The sequence below is a fragment of the Solea senegalensis genome, linkage group LG19, assembly GCF_019176455.1.
Source record: "Solea senegalensis isolate Sse05_10M linkage group LG19, IFAPA_SoseM_1, whole genome shotgun sequence".
In the NCBI taxonomy this organism is placed as follows: domain Eukaryota; kingdom Metazoa; phylum Chordata; class Actinopteri; order Pleuronectiformes; family Soleidae; genus Solea; species Solea senegalensis.
Window position 1 is genome coordinate 9552791 of NC_058038.1, and position 24197 is coordinate 9576987.

General features: G+C 40.1%; 3 protein-coding genes across 5 annotated transcripts in view; 1 reads left to right on the top strand and 2 right to left on the bottom strand.

The window, feature by feature from the left end:
* The window catches only part of gjc1 (gap junction protein gamma 1), a 797916-nt gene that overhangs the window by 718170 nt on the left and 55549 nt on the right, over positions 1–24197 (bottom strand). The gene's annotated exons all lie outside the window — the stretch shown is intronic.
* LOC122784971 (TBC1 domain family member 10B-like) lies at positions 1300–10978 on the top strand. Of its 2 annotated transcripts, none has more exons than XM_044050442.1 (10): positions 1300–1764; positions 2781–3782; positions 4565–4664; positions 4769–4876; positions 6118–6224; positions 6438–6552; positions 8258–8323; positions 8413–8602; positions 8989–9143; positions 9297–10978. In XM_044050442.1, exons 2-10 carry the CDS (start codon positions 2800–2802, stop codon positions 10230–10232), a joined length of 2760 nt encoding a protein of 919 aa, XP_043906377.1. In that variant the 5' UTR covers positions 1300–1764; positions 2781–2799; the 3' UTR covers positions 10233–10978. The 2 variants fall into 2 exon arrangements, with proteins under 2 accessions (XP_043906377.1, XP_043906378.1); XM_044050443.1 differs by having other exon boundaries at positions 2786–3782.
* mylpfa (myosin light chain, phosphorylatable, fast skeletal muscle a) lies at positions 17454–21216 on the bottom strand. Its single transcript, XM_044050497.1, has 7 exons — positions 21134–21216; positions 20416–20514; positions 19187–19262; positions 18996–19100; positions 18552–18630; positions 18406–18454; positions 17454–18312 (listed from the first exon to the last, which is right to left on the bottom strand). Exons 1-7 carry the CDS (start codon positions 21134–21136, stop codon positions 18211–18213), a joined length of 513 nt encoding a protein of 170 aa, XP_043906432.1. The 5' UTR covers positions 21137–21216; the 3' UTR covers positions 17454–18210.

A 24197-nucleotide genomic window follows, 5' to 3' on the forward strand; every position in this document is an offset into this window, starting at 1 on the left:
GTGCGTACATTTAAGAAAAGGGGAACTCTGTCACACACCTGCAACTTTGGCATTTCCTATTTGTAAGTGAGAGGAAGCATCTAAAATCTCTCACTTCACAAAGGGAGAGCAGGTAAATCTCAGTTCAAATGGTATCTCTCACTGACAAACAAGCTTTATGTAATAATTTTATTAAAATACCAACAATAAGATGTCTTTACTAGACTCCAGAATGGGGGGAAAAGCACTTTACGTGTCTGTGGGAAATTTACCAGCATTTTTCTGTGAGGAACAGGAACCTACCCATGCACTTTTAAAAAAGGATTTAGGAAACAGTTAAAGAGAAAATTCTAAACATTTTGTTTCAAGAAACTAGTATCACACTCTCTTTAGAAGTAGGACGAGACAGATACAGTATATATATTTTTATATCATATTACACAAAGCAGCTTTAAAGCAGGTTAGACACCATCTATTTATAATTTAGAAACAAAAGTCTATGGGCGTTGCCTTGCAACATTACCTTCAAATGTTTCAGCATGCTGGAGTGTCCTATGTTTTTGTGGCTTTCAATGGCAATCATCACATTTTACCTCTGACACTCCTCCAAAACAAAACAATATTAAACCACACCAATTTATAAGATTATGCTGCTTATTTATGTGTGCACTTGACAAGCTTGGGTCAGAACTAACACATAGGTCACAGGAGATTTATAATTAGTGTTAATATCATTATTATTATTATGTCACCAAATACATTTGTTAGAACTTTAAAGCGCATGTGCATTAGAAGCACATATTTCATCTTGTCCCATTGTTATACTGTGAATTGTGTCACAATAGTTTGGCATTTATAAAAAGTGGTTTCCCAGATTAAAATTCTGGGAAAAACCTATAAAAGGTAAAGGTAAAGCATCACCCAGTGGAGCAACTTTAATCATTTATTACAACAAAATCATTTGTAATTATTTGTTTTTTTCTCTGTTATAACTATGTTATAGTGTATTTACTCATTGTTTTGACTCGTTTGTTATTGTGCAAACAAGTTAAATGTACATTCCGAGTGATTTTACACATGGTCTTTACTTTAAACTATACAGTTTAAAGTAATGACCATGTGCAACTGACATCAAATTAAGTTTGGATTTTAGAGAAAACTTAATGTTGGAGGTTGGTTTCTTTGTCATATACTGGAGCATAGAAACCAGAAAATATTCACATTTAAGTAATTGTTTCAGCCCTAATATTGGTGAAACACTGGTCTAGGGAGGCTCCTGTGCGTATACGTGCGCGTGCCCGAGCTCACTGACGGGAACCTGTACGTAGCTGTCAGTAGGAAATGCAGGCTGCTGGTGTTGGATGTTCCCCTGTCGCCGTGTTTGGATAATTTCAACAAAGAAAGTCATCCTTGTCACAGGATGAAAACTGTTACTTAGAGAGTCGCTTAAATCGGACGGCCGCAGTGAGTCTGCATGTCTGACGGAGGAAACGCTGACATTCAGCTGGCTAGGCTAACAGAAACAGGACACTGTCGGCGCTAATGCTAATAGTTACATTAGATGAAAATAAGCTAACTTAAGCTAACTTGTAACTTAGCTAGCTCGCCGACTACAGGACTCTTGCTGTTCCAGGTTCTCACCCCACTCTGCGGCTCCGGTGCCGTTTCTCGCCATTTTGTGTTTCACGGAGGAGGTTGGGGAACCGTAGCTGTGGAGGGGGGCCGTGTGTTCAGGAACCCCCTGGCTACCCAGGCGGACGGATCAAAGTGACACGCCGGTCGTGGGTGAGTTGAAGTTGGAGTTGACCCGGGCTGTGGGCAGGACTAGGCCGTGGACGCTGCTTGGCCTTGGCCTGGCGAACATCAGGGTGTTGACCATCAGCTATTAGAGCTATTAGTCAGTAAAGCGTTTCTCATGTGGACTGCTGAAAAGGGAAGTTGAGTCGCTTCGAGCGAGGCCTCCAGAGAGGCTGTCACAACACAGGAGTTGCTATTACCATCGTTAGCATGTCTGAAAGCACTACCATGCTATTAACCTGCTTCATCAGCATAACTCATCAGAGCGCTTTGTTGATAACTTCAGATGAAAGCTAGTACACTTCTGTCACAGTAAAGAATGATTGCATTACACTGTTTTTGATGCAAGAGTTTGGCTTTTTTTTTTTGGTGTCGATTGTACCCTCTTTTCCAAAATGACGATTTATATTTATAGACAATCATTATAATCAGTACTATTTCAATTTAATGTGCGTTAAATTTTTCTGTGTGGCAAATTAGAAAACATTGCCCGCTACTAGAGGCATGGGATATTATTGTGCATCGCAATTATTAATCATTCACTATAAATTATTTGTGCTTATTTTTTTATTGCCAGGATAATTGTGAACACAATTGTTAAATATGTAACAAGAGTTGTTACATATTTCTTGTGAATTGCTTATATATGCTGACTTTCTTGCCAACATGCAGTCCTAGCAATTTAATTTGAGGTGCTGTCTTGTAGTAAATGTTAATGGAAGGAAGTATTCTTTGGAATATTAGCACATTATGTAACATAAATAATGGCATTTTGTCATCTTTCTCAATATCCACAAGCTTTCAGAAAATGTAAACATATTTGTATCCGTTCAGTTTTAAATGCAAGAACACAGTTTTTGCATTAAAATGGTTGTGTTTCTGTCCACTGTTAATACATTGAAGATGATGGATTTATGCAGAAATGTTATTGTCAGAAATGGCAAAGCAAAACCTAACCTCTATCTATCCCTTTTGTCTATTTTATTTCTCACTATTATTTAAAGTAAAGATCAGAACAGAACCATGGCTGAACTCTCCACCTTATCTGCATCGCCACCTGCACTGGGAGATCCTCATGTAGTTCTCTCTATCCCTCCATCCTCCACTGCTCTTTCCACTACCAACAGCTCTCCTCTGGACTCTAAACCTAAGTCTGCCCTCTATAATGACAAAGGTTTGACTGGAAACACTTCTACTACACAGTCAGGGGGTTCCCCCAATTCTCCTCACCCACCCTTAAGTTTTCCAAAAACCACTGCTGAGACCTCCAACCCATCATTGGCACGTGAGGCTTCTCCACAGAGAGAAGAATCGACAGCTAATGTCATTCAGCAGCAGACGATGTCCAGTGACTCAGCTGCTGTAGCAAAGCTTCCTAATACTGAAACAGAGATCCCATCACTACCATGTGAGCCGTCAACTCAGAATGAAGCACAACCGGTATCTCCCGCTCCTGGTCTCAATTCTCCTCCAAACCTCTACCCGAATGTGCATGTTGCCCTCAACCCAAATCCTGTCATGGATGGCGGTCAATTTACAGCAAACCCTCAAACCACCACAGATATTACACCCACACCTACCCCTCCACCATCCACCAACACAGCAGTATCAGCAACAGCTGAGGAGGAGAAACCTCAGCCACTTCAAGAAGCACATAACCCTCAAAGTCAGCCTCCCTCTCTGCCCACTAAGTTTGATGCTCCTAATGAAGCTGGGAAAGCAGAGCTTCCCAACACCCCCACCAGAGGTGACCATCCCAGTCCTACTGTCCCACTGATCCATGAGCCAGGTTGCATGCTTCCAATGCACAACCCAAACCCCCGACCAGCCCCTGATACTCTCAGCTACCTGGAGTCAGCCAGCCTCATGTCGGGAACATTGGAGTCACTGTCTGGCCTTGGAGAGGATGGGAGCTCTGTGGGCTCAGACTCTGAGATCAATGGCCTGACCGTCAGACGCACTGATAAATATGGCTTCCTGGGTGGGAATCAGTACAGTGATGCTGGGTGAGTATTAGAACAATAGCTTATCAACCACACTCCTGGCCAGTGTTCAGAATATTGAATTTAATCATGAGTTTTTTTATACTTGGTGTCAGATGTGTTATGCATTGAGGGTGTGAAATAAAATTCTACACTAGAACTCTATCATAATATTATGCAACACTGAGGTATAAAGAGTGAATTGGTCCACATATTATTGTACAATGGCAGTTTACATACTGTCTATATTACTTTTGTAATATATACAGTATATCTCTTTTCTACTGTCACCCATCTGCCTCTAAACGTCTAAACGATCTACATCTGCCCTTGTCTCCTTCTTTGCTTCTCTTTTCATATCTTACTGTCCTTTATCTCCCCTTGGTCTGACTCAGATAATGCTGAGAGCATTTTTTTGTGACTCAGTATGTACTGACTGTGCGTCTCTGGTATCACCCCTCACACCCTTCTGCTGTGGTCTCTCTCCCTTTTTTGTTGGAAAAAAATTAGGTTTGCTGCTACTTTTTCTGACAAGTTAATTGCTCTCCCACTGTTGAATAATTTATACGTTATTGATTTCCCATTAATGAGCCACTCCATTCTGGGCAATGTTCTGTATCTGAGCAATTTAGATTCAGGATGTGCAAATAAATCATAATCAGTATGTGAGGTAATCCATTTGTGACTGTAGATTTTTCATAGATTATATAAACAGCGCAGAGCTATATTTAAAAATGGTAAAACAAAAAGGACAACATCCAAGTTCTATCATTCATGGTCCTCTTTTATGTGATTTACTGTTCCAGTGAAAAGGAAGTTCGAGTAGAAGTTGCCCGACAGAGGGAGATGAAATGGATTGATATGTTCAACAACTGGGATAAGTGGATCAAACATCGCTTTCAGAAGGTATGCATGATGGATTTGTGTGCTGTGGGATTTACATTTATCTGCAACGTAGAATTTGAGTGTTTTAGTGTGTTATTCTGTATATCTCTTGTCTGTGTTTATAGGTGAAGTTGCGCTGCAGAAAGGGCATTCCATCTTCTCTCAGATCTAGAGCCTGGCAGCTGCTGTCCAATAGCCAAGAGCTCTTAGAAAACAACAAAGGGAAATTTGAGGTATCTGCATCACGTTTGTGTCGTGTTTTAACAGTTACTTGTCTTACTGAAAGGTATTACCACTGGATCTTTGGATTCAATCAGAGTCAAAAAATTATGTAAATTTTTCACCACCTATCTTTCATTCATGTCTGCCTGTAGATGATAGGAGAAGGGTAAAGAGTCTACATTGACAATATGAAAAAGCGTTAAATAATATTGTTTCTTGCAGCCACAACGATCCTCACAAGGTAGTGTTACAGAAACCCATCTTCAACTATTATCATACTGTCAACACGTTATGTTATCAGATCTACATAAAGCCCTGATATTAACTTGAGTGATCCAATGACATGCAAAATGTAACAAGTACAGGTCTGAACACTTCCAATCTGTCCTAAATGTGTCGGATCAGATCCAGACCGCCTCCTCAGCTGATGCCCTTTGATTTGTGGCAGTGTCTGTTTTTTGTTTGCTTGTTTTTTACACTCATATCTTTATGGTAATTTATTTGCAAAATTATTATTATTTCCAAAATATTAATGTTTTAAACTTAAGCTTTGTTTTACCCCTCTTGTCTCTTCTCTCTCTTTCTCTAACACTTGTGTGTGTGCACATACACACATACATGCTCTCACACGCCAGCACCAATCTCATGTGATCACAGAAGATATATCTCGGATGCATTTTAATGCCAAGTGTGAACACACCCACTTTAGGCTGACTTCATGCGATCAGATAATCAAGGACAGATGTTAAGACCAAGTCAGAATGAGGCCAAAGACATCTTCTTTTTTTAAATTCTCATGGTCTAAAAGCCAGGCCTTGTTTTTATCTAGTCTAACATTAAGGCACTGACACTGATCTTTTATTTTTCATATATGCTTGAACTCTCTCTCGCTCTCTCACTCTCTCACTCTCTCTTTCACACTCTGGTTTGAGTTGTAAAAGTTGTAAAAGGAAGTTGTGATTTAGTAGGCTAGTTTCATTTGCAGTTTTGCTAAAGGGAAGCGGGTGCAGACGATATGGGCTATAAGCCTCTTATCAGGAACTGTAATCCTGACCTTCAGTGCTCTGCCCCTGTGTCCACCTCAGTTAGGTTTGGGTTTAAGCATACTATTGTTTGTTGATTGTCTGTCATACATGGTGTTATACAGGACTTTCCACTCTAGTCTATTCTAGTCTTTATTCACTAATGTTCAACTTTATTCCAGAAGCTAGTGAGATACTTACCTAAGACATGTTTCATTGTTTCATCACAGGAGCTGGAGAGAGAGCCAGGTGAAGCTAAGTGGTTGGACATTATAGAGAAGGATCTCCACAGGCAGTTCCCCTTCCATGAGATGTTTGCTGCCCGTGGTGGCCATGGGTAAAAAAACTAACAAAAAAACACACCCACCTTTATTCTGTTTTACACATGAGAAATTACACATTATTCTAAGGTGTAACACCTACACCTTGAATACAAGCTATATATTTTAAACAATAGTTGTTGGGGTTTTTTTTTTTAAATGAGGAAACTTTCATGTTGTGTAGTTTAGTGGATTCAGCCCCTGGATAATTTTGGTGTTTGCTCGCGCAGGCAACAGGATTTGTACCGGATCCTAAAAGCCTACACCATCTACCGGCCTGATGAGGGTTACTGCCAGGCTCAGGCTCCTGTGGCTGCAGTGCTGCTCATGCATATGCCTGCTGAGGTGAGTTACTGGAGGGGGGGGGGTGCAGATTCTCTCTAGGTCTATAGGAAATTCAAAGAGTAATGTAGAGAGAAATACAAAAATACTCAGTTGGTTTTTGGAATCATAGGTTTATTATGAAATCATGTATGTTTGTGTGTGAGAAAGTGAATCCAAACTCAATCTAAACATTATTCTGTTATTATTCCATTGAAGTCTGTTAATTTTAATCACTCATTAGTTGAACTGAATAGACGATACACTGTTTTAAAAAGACTTGTTTGATAAAGACATTCAACTGATGCTCAATTGTTCACTATGTATACAGTGGGTACGGAAAATATTCAGACCTTTACATTTTTCACGGTTTGTTTCATTGCAGCCATTTGCTAAAATCAAAAAAGTTTATTTATATTATTTCTCATTAATGTACACTCAGCACCCCATCTTGACAGAAAAAAAACAGAAATGTAGAAATATTTGCAAATGTATTAAAAAAGAAAAACTGTAATATCACATGGTCATAAGTATTCAGACCCTTTGCTGTGACACTCATATTTAACTCACATGCTGTCCATTTCCTCTGATTGTCCTTGAGATGGTTCTGCTCCTTCATTGGAGTCCAGCTGTGTTTAATTAAACTGATTGGACTTGATTAGGAAAGGCACACACCTGTCTATATAAGACCTCACAGCTCACAGTGCATGTCAGAGCAAATGAGAATCATGAGGTCGAAGAAACTGCCCAAGGAGCTCAGAGACAGAATTGTGGCAAGGCACAGATCTTACTTATGACCATGTGATATTTCAGTTTTTCTTTTTTTTAATAGATTTGCAAAAATTTCTACATTTCTGTTTTTTTCTGTCAAGATGGGGTGCTGAGTGCACATTAATGAGAAATAAAATGAACTTTTTTGATTTTAGAAAATGGCTGCAATGAAACAAAGGGTGAACAATTTAAAGGGGTCTGAATACTTTCCGTACCCACTGTATTTTAATGTAATTGTTTTGTGCAGTGAAGAGCTTCTCTGTGGATCTATATGACATCTTTACACATACATTTTTAATCTTGGCACAGTGTGCGGTCCAATGTTCAATTTTTGTGTTACATTTAGTTGTCTGGTTCAGCCATACAAAGCCCTTTTTACCTTTTGTTACACACACAGTACTGAGGTGCTTTGAAGCTTGAATTTCTTTATGGATTAATAAAGTTACCATCGATTGATATAGATATAAAGTTTTTACCTTATCTCCGTGGTCATTTTGCTCTTCACTTCAGCTGAGCTCGAACACAATAAATAAAACAATGGATGTTAAGAGTCATTGACAGCACATGATTTTATGCCAATTATTTTAGTATATGACGATTTTGTATCCCTTCAATTTGGGCACAGACTGATATAAACCCTACTTATTCCCACTAACTGGGTTAGAACCTGGTTAATACCTGGTGACTGTCCAAATACTTGACTAAGATAAGTATGGCTTTATCTGATGAAACTGATTTAACAGCAGGTTTTTTCACATCCTTGCTATTGCTTGTTCACAACACACACAGGAAAAAGGAAGAGTAGAATATTTAGTTAATGACTAATGTGCATATTGTTCTATTTTTATGAGATCCCCAAAAAATAAGCAGCAGACAAAAGCAGGAATTGATAATGCCGCCGCACTTCAAAATTTAAAGCTCTTCTCCATGTTTTGATTTTTTTTTCTTTTTTTCACAGCAAGCTTTTTGGTGCCTCGTCCAGATATGTGAGAAGTATCTTCCTGGCTACTACAGTGCTGGGCTTGTGAGTAGATAAAAAAGTCCCATCTTTGTGTATGAATCCTCCATGTTGGTTTTCTCAACTTCATTGACTCGTGAGCTTTATCTTTTTAGGAAGCGATCCAGCTGGATGGGGAGATTTTCTTCTCCCTCTTACGGCGCACATGTCCGATGGCGTATCGTCACCTTAAAAAGTTCAAGATTGACCCCATTCTCTACATGACGGAGTGGTTCATGTGCATCTTCTCACGCACTTTACCATGGGCTTGTGTCCTGCGTGTATGGGACATGTTCTTCTGTGAAGGTATCAGTCACATCTTTTTGGGTTTTTATCTCAAAATGGTTATATTCGACTTCTCTCTCTCATCCTTCTGCCAATGGTTTGTCTGACCTGTTGTGTTTTTGGGAGATTATTGTGTTTCTTAAAATAGTGCTGGAAATTTCATCACTGCTAAAAATGAAGCAGCCAAAGCACATCTTCTGCGATTGCAGATCAGTGATAAAAAAACTGATGAAAAAAACACATACGTTGCAGGGTCATTTAACTGGGGAGTGGATCCCACTGGTTTGAAAAGGATTAAAAAACAGTTTTGAACAGCGGGAACAGTTGCAGCGTAATGTAAAAGTTAGAGTTGTTAAGATTAAAATATATAAAAAAACTTGCTCTGTAACTTGAATCTCTGGTTGTAGGAGTGAAAATAGTATTTCGCGTGGGGCTGGTGCTTCTGAAACAAATGCTTGGCTCTGTGGATAAACTTCGAGAACTACAGGGAATGTATGAAACCATGGAGCGTCTGAGAAACATTTCACCTGACACCGTCAGAGAGGACATTATGGTACAGGAGGTAGGTCCTTGTGTCTTTCTCAGATGTGTATTTCAGTAAAATCTGCCTCTGTTTTTAGCCAAAGACACGAGTTGTGAGTCACTTTGCCCCGTAGTGCCCAGTCCAGTAATGCTAACTTCCTCTGTCTGTCTCATCCTTGTCTGACATGTCCAGATTATTATTCTCCCAGTGACGGAGGCACTCATAGAGAGGGAGTGCAACATCCAGGTGAGGAAGTGGAGGGAGTCCAGAGGGGAGCTGACTCACCAGCCGGTCCGCCGGCTGCACGGTACAAGGGCCATCTATGAGCTAAAACGACGCGCTGCCTCCATCAGCTCTGGTGGCAGCTTCTCTTTCCTGGGAAGCCCGGTGCCTCCACCAGGACCACTCAGGGCCTCTTCCAGCCTCCTCTCACTCCCTGGCTTCCGCAAGTCTAAGTCTCCTTTCCACTCCCACACCAAGAAGGGCTCCTTCTCAGGGCCTTCAGGTATGGAGAGCCTTCCGCCTCAGTCGCCTCCTGCAGTAACAATAAGCCCAAGCCGAGGCTCCAGCCATAAACCCCCCATTCCCCCAGGGGCTGGTCAGAGGGGACCAGCACCTCACATTCAGAGCCCCTTAATTGGGAATGCAGCCGGCCCATCATGCGGGCCAGCTCAGCCCTCAGAAGGCACTTTAGCACAAGGCCAGCCCTTAGCTTCAGCCCCAGCACAGAACACACCACCACCACCCCCCAACATGCTGTCCCCCTCTCCTATGATCGTGTCCGAGCAAATCACTCCCACCATCCCTTCACCCACAGCCAACAACTCCCCTCTGCTCCCGTGTCCAGATTCCAAAAAAGAAGCGGTGCCACCACCTGATGCCACAACTGGAGAAGATGAAGTGAAGAAGAAGAAGAAAAGCAAGGACCTCAAGAAGAAGGAGAAGGAGGACGAGAAGAAAAAGCTGAAGGAAAAGAAGGAAAAGGAGAAGGCCGAAAAAGAGCGGCTCAGGAGGGAGAAGGAGAGGGCAGAAAAAGAGAAGAAGAAAGGGGGGAAGAAAAAGGACAAAGGGGGAGGAGGAGAGGCCGAAGACAAGAACGGAGCTGCAGCAGCGAAAGATTCGGCCTAGTTTTCTCTGTCATTCCGGGATAATGAAAAGGGAGGCTGCAGGGAAAGAGAGGTCAGAGGGACAAAAGATCCTCAATAATAGAAAGAGTGATTTAATATTTAAAAAAAATAAATTGGGATAGCTTCCTGTACAATGCATCATTTCAAAGAGATCATGTAGTCCATCATGGAGAGAACTGGATTATGATTTTAATAGCACCTCAGGGGGATTGTTCCCCCTCGCTCAGTGCTCTCTTTTTCACCTACTTTTATTAAGATGGGACAAAAATTTCCCTTTTCAACTGGAGTATGGACTGTGAATCTGAGTAACGCCTCAGAAGATCAGTTTTTTTTCCCCCCTCTTTTAGTTTTTTAATTCTCTCTTCCTTTTCAGGTCTTTTATTTTAATCAGACAGCCGTGGTTTGAGAAACGTCAGCTCAAGGGATTGTTGGACCGAGTGTTTGTAGAAGTAGTCATGGTGCCATAGATGATGTAAATAAACCTGTGGACCTACTGAACAAAGTATGTTGTTAGCACTCCATGCACACATCAGTCTCATCTGTGGACAGGTTTTCTGGATGACTGGAAAAAAAATGATAAAGGAAACCACATGAAGTCGTCTCAAAGGCAGGCACTGAAGACCCCAAATGCTTAAAAAAATGTTGTGGATGTATTTATTGTCATGTTAAATGTTGTGAGTGTGTGTGTGCCTTAGTAGTATAGTGAAATGTGTTAGTGTTCAATGTATGGCCTCTCTGTTTTCAGTCTCTCTGCCTGCTTTTTTCTCCCACATCTTCAAACCATCATTGAATCTTTTTTGTGTTTTTTTTCCCCCCAAACCTTACCTGATCGGCGACACACACACACACACACACACACACACACACACACACACACACACACACAAAGGGGAGAAAATTAAGTCTACACCCAGACACCATGTACTGGTAGCTATTTTTTAATCAAGATTTCGTTCATGTGTTTTTATTATTATTATTGTTTGTTTGGAGATTTGTTTTTAATTCTCAACCCCAGTTCAAATTTCATTGTCTCTGAGGTTCTGATGTTTTCAAAAAGGAGATATGAAAAAAGAAACAAAAAAAAGTGTGAAAACATGCAATAACCCAGCAGTGATCACATAATTGTGTCCACCTGTGAGTATTATTTCCTTTTCAACAAGCAGAATCGTATTTGCGTTCATTTAGCCAAATTTCACTGTGGGTAAGAACTTGCTCATGAAAATGTGATTATTTGAGTATTGTTAAGAAAATGAAGGATGATTTTTGCACTTGTGATTTAATCACAAAAGCACCACTGAAGTTGTCCGCTGCGTTAGCGTAGTGACGTAGAAGAGGACGAGTCTCCGCTGGCCAGTTTCACACTCTGTGAAACCTGTGCCTGGAGGATCTATAGGAAGCCACTTGACTGGAGGTGCCAGGTGTGCCAATGTAGCATTAATCTCTGACCTTTTTCTGCTCTGTATTTATGTATAAAGGGGTTAATTTAATCAAATATAGTATATTATGAATTATTATTATTATTATTATTATTTTGGATCTGAGTATTTTTCTAATATGTGTAAAGTGATGCCTGGCTGACTGGAACAATGGCTGACTGCGCGGTGGAGCTGCAGGGGGGATCATTTTAAGTGTTTTGTCTTTTCCTTTGCACGTTGAGTGCTCCGCTTTGGACGCGGCAATCTCGATGCATGTCTTTGCTGCGATTTACGTTTACGGTCACTGTTGGTTTGGTCGACTTGGTCTCCAGTTTTACTCTGAAGTGCAGTATTAAACAGAAAAATGGGCCTCCAACGGAACAAACGATGAGACGATTGACAGACAGAACATGTGGGAGTTGAAGGTCTTAATGTATCATACTAAAGGGGATTTTTTTAGCTTTTTGAGTAAACTTCTTTAGTTTGAGATCTTAAGTACGATGTGTCTGTCTCACCGGGTTTTGTTATAACACGCGTAATGACTTAACTAACTCCCTAACCTATTTACACTCAGTGTCCTGTACTGTAACATATTTATGCATACATGAAGAGGCACATGCCCTCATCAGTTCATGATGAGCAAGTGCAAGATAGTTAGTGTGAAACCGTTTGATGCTCTTTAACAGTACTGTTTTTCATAGTTCAAGGAACGAGAGGGACTTTTGTGTAATTGTAGCCAGCGTGTCCTTCGTGTTCACCGTTTATTTTTCACTTATTTCAGGTCATCACGTGGCTGACATTTAATAACATGAAAACCACACACACACACCTTTTTCTCTCCTCGTAGACTCCAGTGTGCATATGTTAGACACACACTTGTGTCGTGTTAGAGATGATGACCTGAGCGCATCTATGCAAACCCTCCCTCATCATGACTGTTGGCGATGTGTGTGGTGACGGCAGCGCTGACTTCACCTCGTACTCTGACGATTAGGTGGAAAAATGACGTTTTCATTTTTAAGAGGCGTGCGAGCGACAATATTTTATGAGCAATACATCCTCGCAGCTTGTGCCTCCAATCTGTCATTTGTTGTTCAGAGCGCTCGAGATGTTGTGATCAAATTAATGTCTTGTTAAATTAAAGGTTGGATGAAGAAATCCACCGCTGTCAGGTGTCTCATCCTGAAACCAAACTTTGGGAAACGAGCTGGCTGATGCAAATATTGAATGAAACATTTCATCCGTTATTCTTCCCCCACGTCATTACGTCCGTCATGTTTTTAAGTTTACATGTGTCTCTCACTCTCTCAGACAAAAGTGAAATAAAATCATAGCTAATTGAATTCATTCCTTCAGATCTACAGCTGTTGTATTTAATTGATAATGACAATTGTGATGAGTAATAAACCATAATATATTAAATCATAATGCGCAGGTTTTTGGTCTGTCTGTCTTGATTGTTGATTGACTGTTATATATATGTATATATATATATATATATATATGTTATATACTTTGAATCAGGGGCCACGCGGTGATATAGTGGTTAGCACTCTCGCCTTGCAGCGAGAAGACCCGGGTTCGAGCCCCGGTTGGAACAAGGGCCTTTCTGCATGGAGTTTGCATGTTCTCCCCGTGTGTGCGTGGGTTCTCTCCGGGTTCTCTGACTTCCTCCCACAGTCCAAAAACATGCAGTGTGGGGATTAGGTGAATTGGACACTCTAAATTGACCGTAGGAGTGAGTGTGAGAGTGAATGGTTGTTTGTCTCTAGCTGTGTGTGGCCCTGCGATGGATTGGCGAACTGTCCAGGGTGTACCCCGCCTATCGCCCGATGTAGATGATGACTGACTGACTGACTTTGAATCAGTGTGGATTATGTACAGTGAGATAACCAGCATTTTATTTATTAGGCTACTGCTGATGTCATAGTGTCATGGAGTTTAGGTCATAAAGTCTTGTACACAGGAGAACAGTACACTCAAACTTTACAAACTTTATTTTTTCTTGGTAATTACAATGGTACTATTACTATTAGTAGGAGATTACATTACATTAACACCATCCTGGTAACCGTTTGTTTAAATGAGAATAAGTCTAATACCTTACCCCAAAATTGATAATCAGTGTATTATTATTATGAGTTGAAATCCGTCCTTCCTTATGTCCCTTATGTCCATTGTTAAATCAATTTGATCAAAAAAGTGTCCAGAACATTTAAAGGTTTTGTGGCACTGTAGTTTTTTACTTGTGTGTCACAAAATGATTGCTATACTATTATCATACTATTATGACAGTGTTGCTGTGCTGTAATGTAAAATGATACCAAAATAATCATATCAAATAGCATATCCAATACTGCACCAATTTACACTTAACTGCCACTTTATTAGGTAAACAGGAACGTAGTTTCTTTCATTTCACATCAGCCTGGTCATTCTCCTCTGACCTCTGGCAGTTATAGTTACTATATAGGCCATTCTACCGAATTCGTGCAAAGTCCAGAGTTGGAAACACATTTTCAAAAGTTGTTTTTTTCCAAAAACTTTGTCCATACATATATTGTACCATATGTCTATGGTACATATCTAGTAAAGGCGCAGTCAAATTTCATATATTAATGTCTGCCTGTTCTTGAAATGTTTTTCCGCTCCTGAAATGTGTCACTACCGTAACACAGCAACACACTGCAATAAAAAACATTATATTAATCTGTTAATATTGTGTGTCCATACACCCTCTAAAGAATAACTTTAGTTATTTATTATGAATGGTTTTACAACTAAATCAATTAAAATTATTTTTTTAAACAAATTTCAAAGTTTATTTTCTAAGACTCATCAAAATTGAAATGCAATCTTTTTTGTAAAATGAATTACACTGATCATAGAGATCTCAGAGTTAATTAGTTATTACATTGAATGTATATTTAACCAATAGTTACCATAAAATGTTATTTAATGACTAATTTCTTATTTTATTTTACAAAACACTCAGTGTTACGGTAGTGACCGCACTGTTATGGTAGTGACTGCACTGTTTTGGTTGTGACCACAGTATTTTGTTTGCAAGGTTGTATTATATCACCTCAACCTAGGTTGACAAAAAAGGTTTTGTCCTTCAGAAGAGAGAGTAGGACAGACCCAGATGAGGCATCTCCAGCATCAACTTCTGATGCAAATTCAGCATTGTGTCAGAGAAACCGCTTTTGTTTCTCAATTATGTATCTTGTGATTGTTTCTTTATTCCCTGCTGATGCCTGACTGTTGTCATCTCAACTTAAGAAAGTCTTGACTAGGTTTAAGGTCTTGTGTTGTGGGCAGTTCTCTGATAGGTGAACTTTAGATGTGGGTTGTCTGCAGTTGTGTTGATCACTCGGAGCTGTCTAGTGTTTCTCTGGGCATAGAAACAAGATTGTATTTTCTGAGCAACCTGCTTGTCAGTGCGCTTCTTAATCCATGTTTCTCTTTGTAATTGGCAGACTTGTGTTTTTTCTGCAAATCAAGCATGAGTGTGTTATGAAAAATAAGGGTCTTTCTGATATGCGCAGGAACTCTGTGCTTCCATACTTCCTTCTGAGTTTTTGTTCTTGGGGAACATTTTGACTTCTCTGGCCTCCCGCACAATCTATGGCACCGTTTTCTATATTTTTCTTTCTTCCGTTCAAGTTCTTTAATCTTCAGCTCAAGGGTCATTATTTTTCTGTGGTCACGCATTCTAGAACGTCTCTTATTAGTCTCACTAGAAGTTCGTGGAGTAACAGTCTCACTAGAAGTGCATGGAAGCTGAGGAGGCGTGGGAGAAGGCGTGGCAGAAGGTGTGGCAGAGGGTGTGGGAGGTGGCGTGGTAGTTGTGCACAATCTCTCCATCTCTCTTTGACTTTTCACCAATACCCTGTGATGTTGCTGTCTTTTTTGCCATGATCTTCTGACCTTCCTTTGCTCCCTGTTAGATAAATCACTGATAGATTTGACCTACTTTCTTCCTTTCATTTCTTGTTTTGTTCTCTTTCCTTCTTTAAATATTATTCATACTTCTCTGGGTCTTCCCTCAATCTTTTTCTGTATTCTCTCACCCTCTCTGGTCCACTCTTTTTATGTTCTTTTGGCATTGCTGCTTGCTTTCTCCCACCTTAGCTGTATAATGTCAAATATAAATCAGCATTATCTTCATGTTTTATCATATCATACATTATTTAGCACTCTGAGATTCTTAAGAATGAAATGTGCTTTACAAATCAAATATAATAACAATATTATTATTAATATTAATATTAATATTATTATGTTTTAAGAGTATAATGTAATAATAATGATCAAACATTGCCTTAAATATGTGGAACATTACATGTTGTCACTACCATAAAGATTATGTCACAACCGTAACGTTACAATATGTTACGGTTGTGACTGTTACGGTTGTGACATTTTTAGCTAATTTCTAGCATAACTCAAACATGCTAACAAGTAAATGGCTAGCAACAGATGTTTGAACAGTTGTACACACAACAAAACAGAATATTTTGCTTTGAGCCCCCAAAAGTGTATCTACTTGGAGATAATATGTGTACGGTTGTGACAATTATTAATGTAACATACTGATTTTCAGACTTTGGAACCCATTTACTTAAAAATGATGAGAGGTAATCACTCACCATGCAGCCATGAGGCACAGGGATGCAGTGTCACTTCTTGGTCAGAAATTCTGGGGTGTGACTAAAACCAGGCTCCACCCATGTGGTAAAACAACTTGTGTTACAGTGTTGACATGAAAGTGTGGGACAGCATTTTTTAAAGCATGTTTTGTAATTAAAAAAAAAACTAAATATTTTAAATTGTGTTTAAAAGAAACCAAACATATATTTCAAAATACACCATTGGAAAAAATTACAAAATTATTTTAAGTATTATTTTCATGGATTGAAATTTAGGGCTTAGAGATTGGGACAACTACTTCCCAATAGAAAGTACCTAGGAAGGTAGCATAAATGATGATTTTGTATATATTTAGCTTGATTACTATCTAGTTACAGTCTTGTGTTTAACTAGATCATAACATAATCTTAGTAAATATTGAAGGTATGAATTCTTAATTGTTTTGTTAAATAGTTTTTTTATTGTGGGACAGCAATTTGCACGAATTCGGTAGAATTTTGCTAAATGCTTTGTCAACCCTGGTAGATTAACAGTTTCTAAAATACAACAACCAGGCAGATTACTTATTTGCGTTAAACAGTTGAACATATGCCTAATAAAGTGGCAGCTAAGTGTACATCAGCTATTAATGCCGGTGGTGCTGATCTGAGGCGATAACATTTACTCTGCAGATGATGTGCTTCTCAAACTGTGGTGCATGGTACCACCAGTGGTACGTGTGCTTCCTCTGGTGGTAAATTAGAAATCAGAAATAGTGTTCTACTGTATATACCAGCGTATGTGAGTGGAGTGGAGCGTGTAAATTGAAATAAATAACAAAACAATAATAATACAGTCACCTTATCTCTTGCACCATCTAATTTCATTACAGCAGTGTGTGAAGTATATGTGAGGAAGAGGAAAGGATGAGAGAGCACATTTTCTTATTATAGATTATAAAAATCTGCTGTCCACTGTGTATTAACGTTGGCGATAATGGTGTTCCTCTGAGTGGTACTTGGTATAACATGTTTGAGAACCACTGCTCCAGCTTCTTCCTGCATATGCATTAATAAATAATCTCCACTAGATGTCACTAGATGTGTGTTTTTAAGGGTTTGTCTTGCCTGCCGCTCCCTCTCACGCTGTCCCACAGAGCCACTGAACAGAGACACTATGGTACAAAAAGAGATTTTATTCACAGTGTTTCCCTTTTATTCGTTACAGAGGAAAGTCCAGTCACTGAGGTTGAGACAGCTTATGGAAAAAAGAAGGTGATTTCATGGCTGCAGGAAGGAGCGGGGAGAAAGAGATCGAAGACTTGAATGTTTTCTTTCGGCCCTTTCTCTCCTCTCCTCCAGTTGTTTCTTTCAAAGAAAAAGCAAAACAAAAGTTGCCGTCACTTTAAGTGAGGCAACTTTTCCCTCTCTAACCTGCCAACACACTTCCTCCTCCTCTCACCCCCCTTCCACCCCAAACAACAGGACATCTTCTAAATTTGGAATGAAGTCCTTGTCTTTCTGTGCACCACCACCTCGCAGTAGCAACACCCGTCTTCCTCCCAGATACTGAGGGAAGCACACAAACACCTCAGAGGCTGAAGCGTTGGGGCAGAAAGAGATGTAGAGGTGAGACGACCGAAGATGGTTCGCAAGAAAGGAGAGGTGTTTATGAGAAAAGCTTGTGGATGGAAATGATTTTTATAAGGTATTTTTATTGAAAATCATCCCTATTCCCCATAAGCACACAGAGACACCGCCATGGACGTCAGCCCTCTCACGTGTCCTTGTGACAAGTCTTTGGTTTGAACATGAGTGGTTGAGCACATGGGTTAACACAGAACTTGAGCAGGGAGGAAGAGGAGTAAAGAAAAGGGCAGGGAAGGCAGAATAGCAAAGGGATTGCTGTCTTTCTTGTCGTCTCGCTTTCTCTTTACTCCTCCTTCTCCTCTCCGTGTGTGATGACATAGCAGATGTTCTTGTAGTCTACGTTGCCAGCAACATCTGGGGGGAAGGCGGCCCACATGTTCTTAATCTAAGGGAGAAAAAAAAAAGTCTTAAAAAGTCAGCATGGTGACACGAGGTTGCACAATCTATCAGTCAGTTTGCAACAGGTGGCTGATTTTACCTCCTCCTTGGTGAACCTGTCACACTGAGTGGTCAGGAGCTCCTCGAGGCTGGAAGAGAGAGGCAGGAACAGTTTAGTCCTCTTAGGACACGTGTTGCATGGGAGTGTCTTTTTAAAGGGAAGAATAGAAAACAAAGTAGACTCACAATTCCTTCTTGATGGTTCCGGTACCTGCGGGGTCCAGGACCTTGAAGGAGCTAAGGATAACGTCCTCAGGGTCAGCACCTGAGGACAGTTTAGCAATTTAACGCGGGTCCAGTGTGGAACATTTAGGGAGGTTTATTGGCAGAAATACAGGCCTTACGTTTATTACGATTATTTATATAAGTGTATATAAGTGTGGTTTTGTAGCAACAATAGTCGTTTTAAAGTTTACTATGCGAACAACAAAGGAGAATGAAACGCAAAGGTGTTGATCTCCATCTCACCATTAGATGTCACTAATTCTCACACACTTGACCTTTAAGTTTAAGAAGAAATACCAAATAAACACAGATTAACTGTAAATGTATGGTTGTGGATTCACATTTTTAGGTGCAGCTGTGTGTCAATACTTCACAGTGTATAAGTGTTCTGTGTGTCAAGCTCACCCTTCAGCTTCTCGCCGAACATGGTGAGGAAGACGGTGAAGTTGATGGGGCCGCTGGCCTCCTTGATCATGGCCTCCAGCTCCTCATTCTTCACGTTCAGCTGGCCTGCACGACAGAGACATTGGCTCGGGATTAAAACCATGAAACACACTCTCGTGGCGTACGTGAGACTTACTCACACCGGGACTCACCCATTGAGGCCAGCACGTCCCTAAGGTCGTCTTTGCTGATGATACCATCTCTGTTCTGGTCGATGATTGTGAACGCCTGGAGGAAAGAGAGGAGTTTCCTGGGTTTATGACGTGAAGGAAGTCCTCCATTAATGGAGACAGCCAGAGATTATTAATATTGTAAGAGGATAATGCAGTGGCTTTCGGGGGAGGGTTACTGGAGGTGACCCCCACCACTTCTAACCCGCCCCCTTGGGTCTTTTCTTACATGTTAATTTAGGAAAGTATGATTAGGGAGCAGCTGTGAGATCTACCCACCCTCTGCTACTTGTGTCTGTGAAACTCAAGATATCCACTTGGACTTGAACTCAGCCGTCTACCCTTCTCTACACGCCCGTCACAAGCTTCCTTTGCTCTGACAGACACCCACACGACCCCCAACGGCTGCTGTTTTTCCATCTGTGCAGCGTGCTAAGATCACCCGCATTATTGTGCCACACATTCCCTAAGTGGCATTCAAGAAGCCTGTATCGCTTAACACGGGAGGAATGTTTCCTCTATTCGCAGCACATTTCCCTTGACAACGCAGTGAAAACACAGGCGCTATCATCATTATCCAAATCTCTTGACAGCACGTCCGGATTAAATCTCATCTTCCTGACACCTCGCTGAACTCCAGCGCACGACCTTTACACCCTAGTTTTCACACTTGCCCCTGCTCTTTGATTCTGCGATTAAGTGGGAAGAAAAACGAATTGTGTTTTTCTTTATTTTCATTATATTCTGTCTGTCGTAACATGGTCACGTTGTTCTACTTGGCCTTCAGTCTTCAGCAAAGACATTTTAGGAGGAGAGGTGATGACAGCTGGGGGGGGTGGGGGTTTGCTGAGAGAGGAGGTCAGAGGTGAAGAATATGCGACAAGCTTGAGATGGTGTCAGACATTTTCAGAACTCCTCCTAATGACATTCTCATTCTTATTAAATTGTCATGGCAGAAGCAGGGGGGATAACAGGGAGTGGGGGGGGGGAGCAAAATAGCTACTGTGGTGAAAATGTATCCGAGTGCTGCTTTACCAGATTCTAAATTTGGTCACTGTCTCAGAGAAATTAAACAATCAAGGATCTTTATCTAAGTATAACAGGACGTGGCACAGATGTGAGACCAGAGCTGAGGCTGCCACGAGTGACAAATGCGATCATACAGTAGAGAGAAAAGTTTCCTACAATGATTATGAGTATAAAAACCTCACCTCCTTGTACTCCTGAATCTGGCTCTGCTCAAACATGGAGAACACATTGGAGGAGCCACCATCTCCTGCTGCCTGCCTCCTCTTGGCCTTCTTTGGTGCCTAGAAGAAACACGTCAACATATGTGGATGAAATTTTCAGCAGTTTTGGTAAATAAAAAAGTGCTGCACAGTCTGCAGTCTACTTGCAGTTATCCACCAAAAAGAGTCATTTCCATTGAGTCATTTTAATTAAGGTAAAACTAAACCAATGATTAGAGGAAAATGTTTTTCATAAAAATGAACATTAAATTTAAGAAACAGAACTGTCTTTCTTAAAACCGTCCAATCAATCAATTCAGGACTACTCAGATTTATCTTGTGAACCTCTCATGATCCAGCTTCCAGTTCATGAGTTTTTTTAATCTCTTTTCTTCTTCTTTTTTTAATTTTTTTATGAAATTGCAAATTCAAACTTTAAAACACATATTTTTTTGTAAAACCACAACATGAGAACCCCAAGTATCCTTATCCCAACTGCATCGCCAAGAGCTGCACTTATCCAACAAACAAAAAATAATCCCAAAAAGAGAAACCTGAGAAAATGCCCATATGGTTTTTGTTACTTTTGTTAATTTAGCATCAAAAAAGCGATGAGTTAATCCAAAGGCTTTTGGCTTTGATTCCCCCTGTAGATATTTCCAACAGAAGCGTGCAGAGATGTGGGAACCCTGGTACTCACCATCTCGAGACGGTATGAGTGGTGGTTCGGTTGATCAAGAAAGACAAGACAGTGTGAAGCCGCGTTATTCGTTCATCCCGGGGGGTTTATATACTCCTGCACAGGCCAATCTAACTTTAGCCACAGCCTCAAGTTTGGATTGGGATGAAAAGGAGAGAGAAGGGAGGGTGGTCGGGGGAGAGAGAGAGCGAGGAGAGGGTGGTCAAGGATGAACTGATGGCAAAAGTGGATGAGACAGAATGGCGGGATGGTGTATCACCTTACAGGAGATCAGAAATAGACTCAGGAGTCTTGGAATTAAGTAAACCTGATAGCTGAGGGACCCATGCCACAAGTTCGCTGTCCCACGTGGACTAATAAGGACATTCGGGACATAGATGCTTGTTGGACCGCTGGACAGTGGCTCTCCACCCTCCTTCTGTCCACCTACATCTGCCCCGCAGAGAGCTGCAGTGACTTTATTTTTGGTTTGTGATGTCCATTGCGATATTACGGACTGGGATACGGCCATTCTATATGCTCAGCAACTGATGCAGCTTTTACCCTGTATGTGCACAACTCGGGCTTATTTTAGTTGTGACAAGTCAATGATGCTCTTTTCAAATTTGGGATTTTCCCATGGAATCATTCACGCTAACGTGGGGAGGGGGGAACGTGACGGATATAACATCACACGCCTGGCTCATTCCTTGGATTAATCACAATGTGTTACATACGTATTACAAATATTATAAATGTGCGTAAATATGCACATGTTCATTCAACATAAACACACACTTCCTGTCTTTCCTGATGTTTACAGTACATATTTATTGGGCTTCATTATATTAATAACACAGTTATTTATGTATTTTCATGTATTCATGTCAGATTTATACACTCTCACAGTGAAGTGGAGGTTAAAAATGAAGGCTTACGGACGTGATTATCATTCATTACAATAGAAACTATTAATAATAATAATCACCTTTAACTATTATTCCAAGTATAATGTACTGTGTTAACTAAAATGACCAAAACTGCTTATCTTTACCATGATAATGACGATGACATTGTCAGACTTAACTTCATTCGGAGGGCAACATGGAGTTTTTTTTGGCTTGTCTTTTTTTTACTTCCAGTATCTGCATTTAATGTATTTGCATGTAAACTTTTTTCTTTCTCTTCTTATGTTGAGTAATAAAATCAAATAAATGGAAGTAAATCAAATTCTGCCAATGTCATTATACATAGATTATACATACATAGATACAAAAGATACATAGAATAAGATACACTTGATTTTGTTTTTTGAAACAAACCCCAGGTCGACGTCAAAACACCACATTTCAAGATAAAATCTCCTACAGATGATACTAGTGCAAATGTATTATTACTTTAAATGGAGTAAAGCTGATTATTAGTGTTAATGAGCTACATTAAAACTGTGTTTCCTGATGTAAGCAAAGGGTCGTGGTCTTTTCAAAGTGTGCCTGAAGGAAACGTGTGTGTATTTTTTTTTTTTATTCACGCAGCTGAACATTAAGTAACATTTATTTTCTCCAAATGTGTTTTTGTTTTTTTCAGCGTTAAACGATTGACGACGTGTCAGACAAGTGAAAGCACCATTAACCTTTGGCTTCTCTCCTGCTTTCTCACCACTACAACTGCGCTTCACCATGAACACTTTCCCACCTGTCTGCCCCCGGCTCCCCTCACACACTGTCTACCCTTTCAACCCCCAACACCCCCACCCCCGAAAACAAACTGGGATTACTGGACAGAGTGATGGCAGCAGACATTCCTAGGAGAACATAAAAGGGACAGCTGAGAGCCACCAAAATAGCTAAATAAACTTGACAGTCTGCCACGGTGCCAAAGCCCTGCGAGCAAAATGCTTTCCTTCGTTTGTTTTGTCAGGTTTTATGTCCAAATTTACCTCAGACATAATCTGTTTTCATTTCATGAGCAACAACTTTGTTAAGCTTTTCGATTGGATTGAATTTATTTTTGATTGTTTGTGTTTCCACTGATCTCTTCTGCCGATGAGTAACGTCTCCCGCGCTTCACTGGTTTCACTCGTTTCAGACAGAGGGATGTTCTGGATGAAAGCTGTCGGCCCTGTTGACCCTTGACCCCCTGTTCACTATAGTTCACCACCTTGTTGTGGCTGTCATTTTTTTTACCATAGACACATAAATGTAGATTGTATGATACGTCACGATATCTGTCTAACTGAAGTAAACGTCTGTGAAAAGCTATTATATATATATATATATATATATATATATATATATATATATATATATATATATATATATACATATATATATATACATATATATAGAGAGAGAGAGATATCTATATAGAGATATATCTATATATATCTCTATATAGACATTCGTCCTGAATCCTTACAGGAAAACCCACCTTGTTGTGAAGTTCTTCTCTCATCTTGACAACTACAACTGTCGTAAGACATTAGCAGTGGCTGGAAGTAGCTGCACTTTCGCACATGAGTGGAACTCTTTGTGTTTCCAAAACAGATTAAATAGTGACACCACCTCATACCACTCTCAAGATGTCATTGACACACTCTCCCGCAGTAAATGTGACTTCAAAGTCTTTGAATGTGTGTGATTTCTTCAGGTATAGTTTACTCTTGACTATAGTTTACAAAATCTCCCCTGTTCAGAAACTAATAGCCCACATATTAATCTACAATACACTGTATTAAAAGGCATATGTTGGCACTACATGTGTGTTGAAAGGTGTGCGTTGAATGGTGTTTGTGTGTTTAGTGTGTGTGCTGTCATTTTTCTCTTTTGCAATGAATTTATTTGTATACATTCTTTCATAAAGGAAAATTAAAAACATACATCTCTTATTTAACAATTTAACAATTTTTTACAATTTGTTTTATTGAACAGATTCAGCACTTTGTGCTTACGTTACACTCTTTTGTTTCGGGTAATTGTGAGTGTGAAAAAGAATGTGCACTTTTGACAGATTACTGTAATTTATATGTTCTTGTCATGAGTCACGTGTGATTCCTGAAGGTTTGGCCTCTGCAGCTCCTCACAGA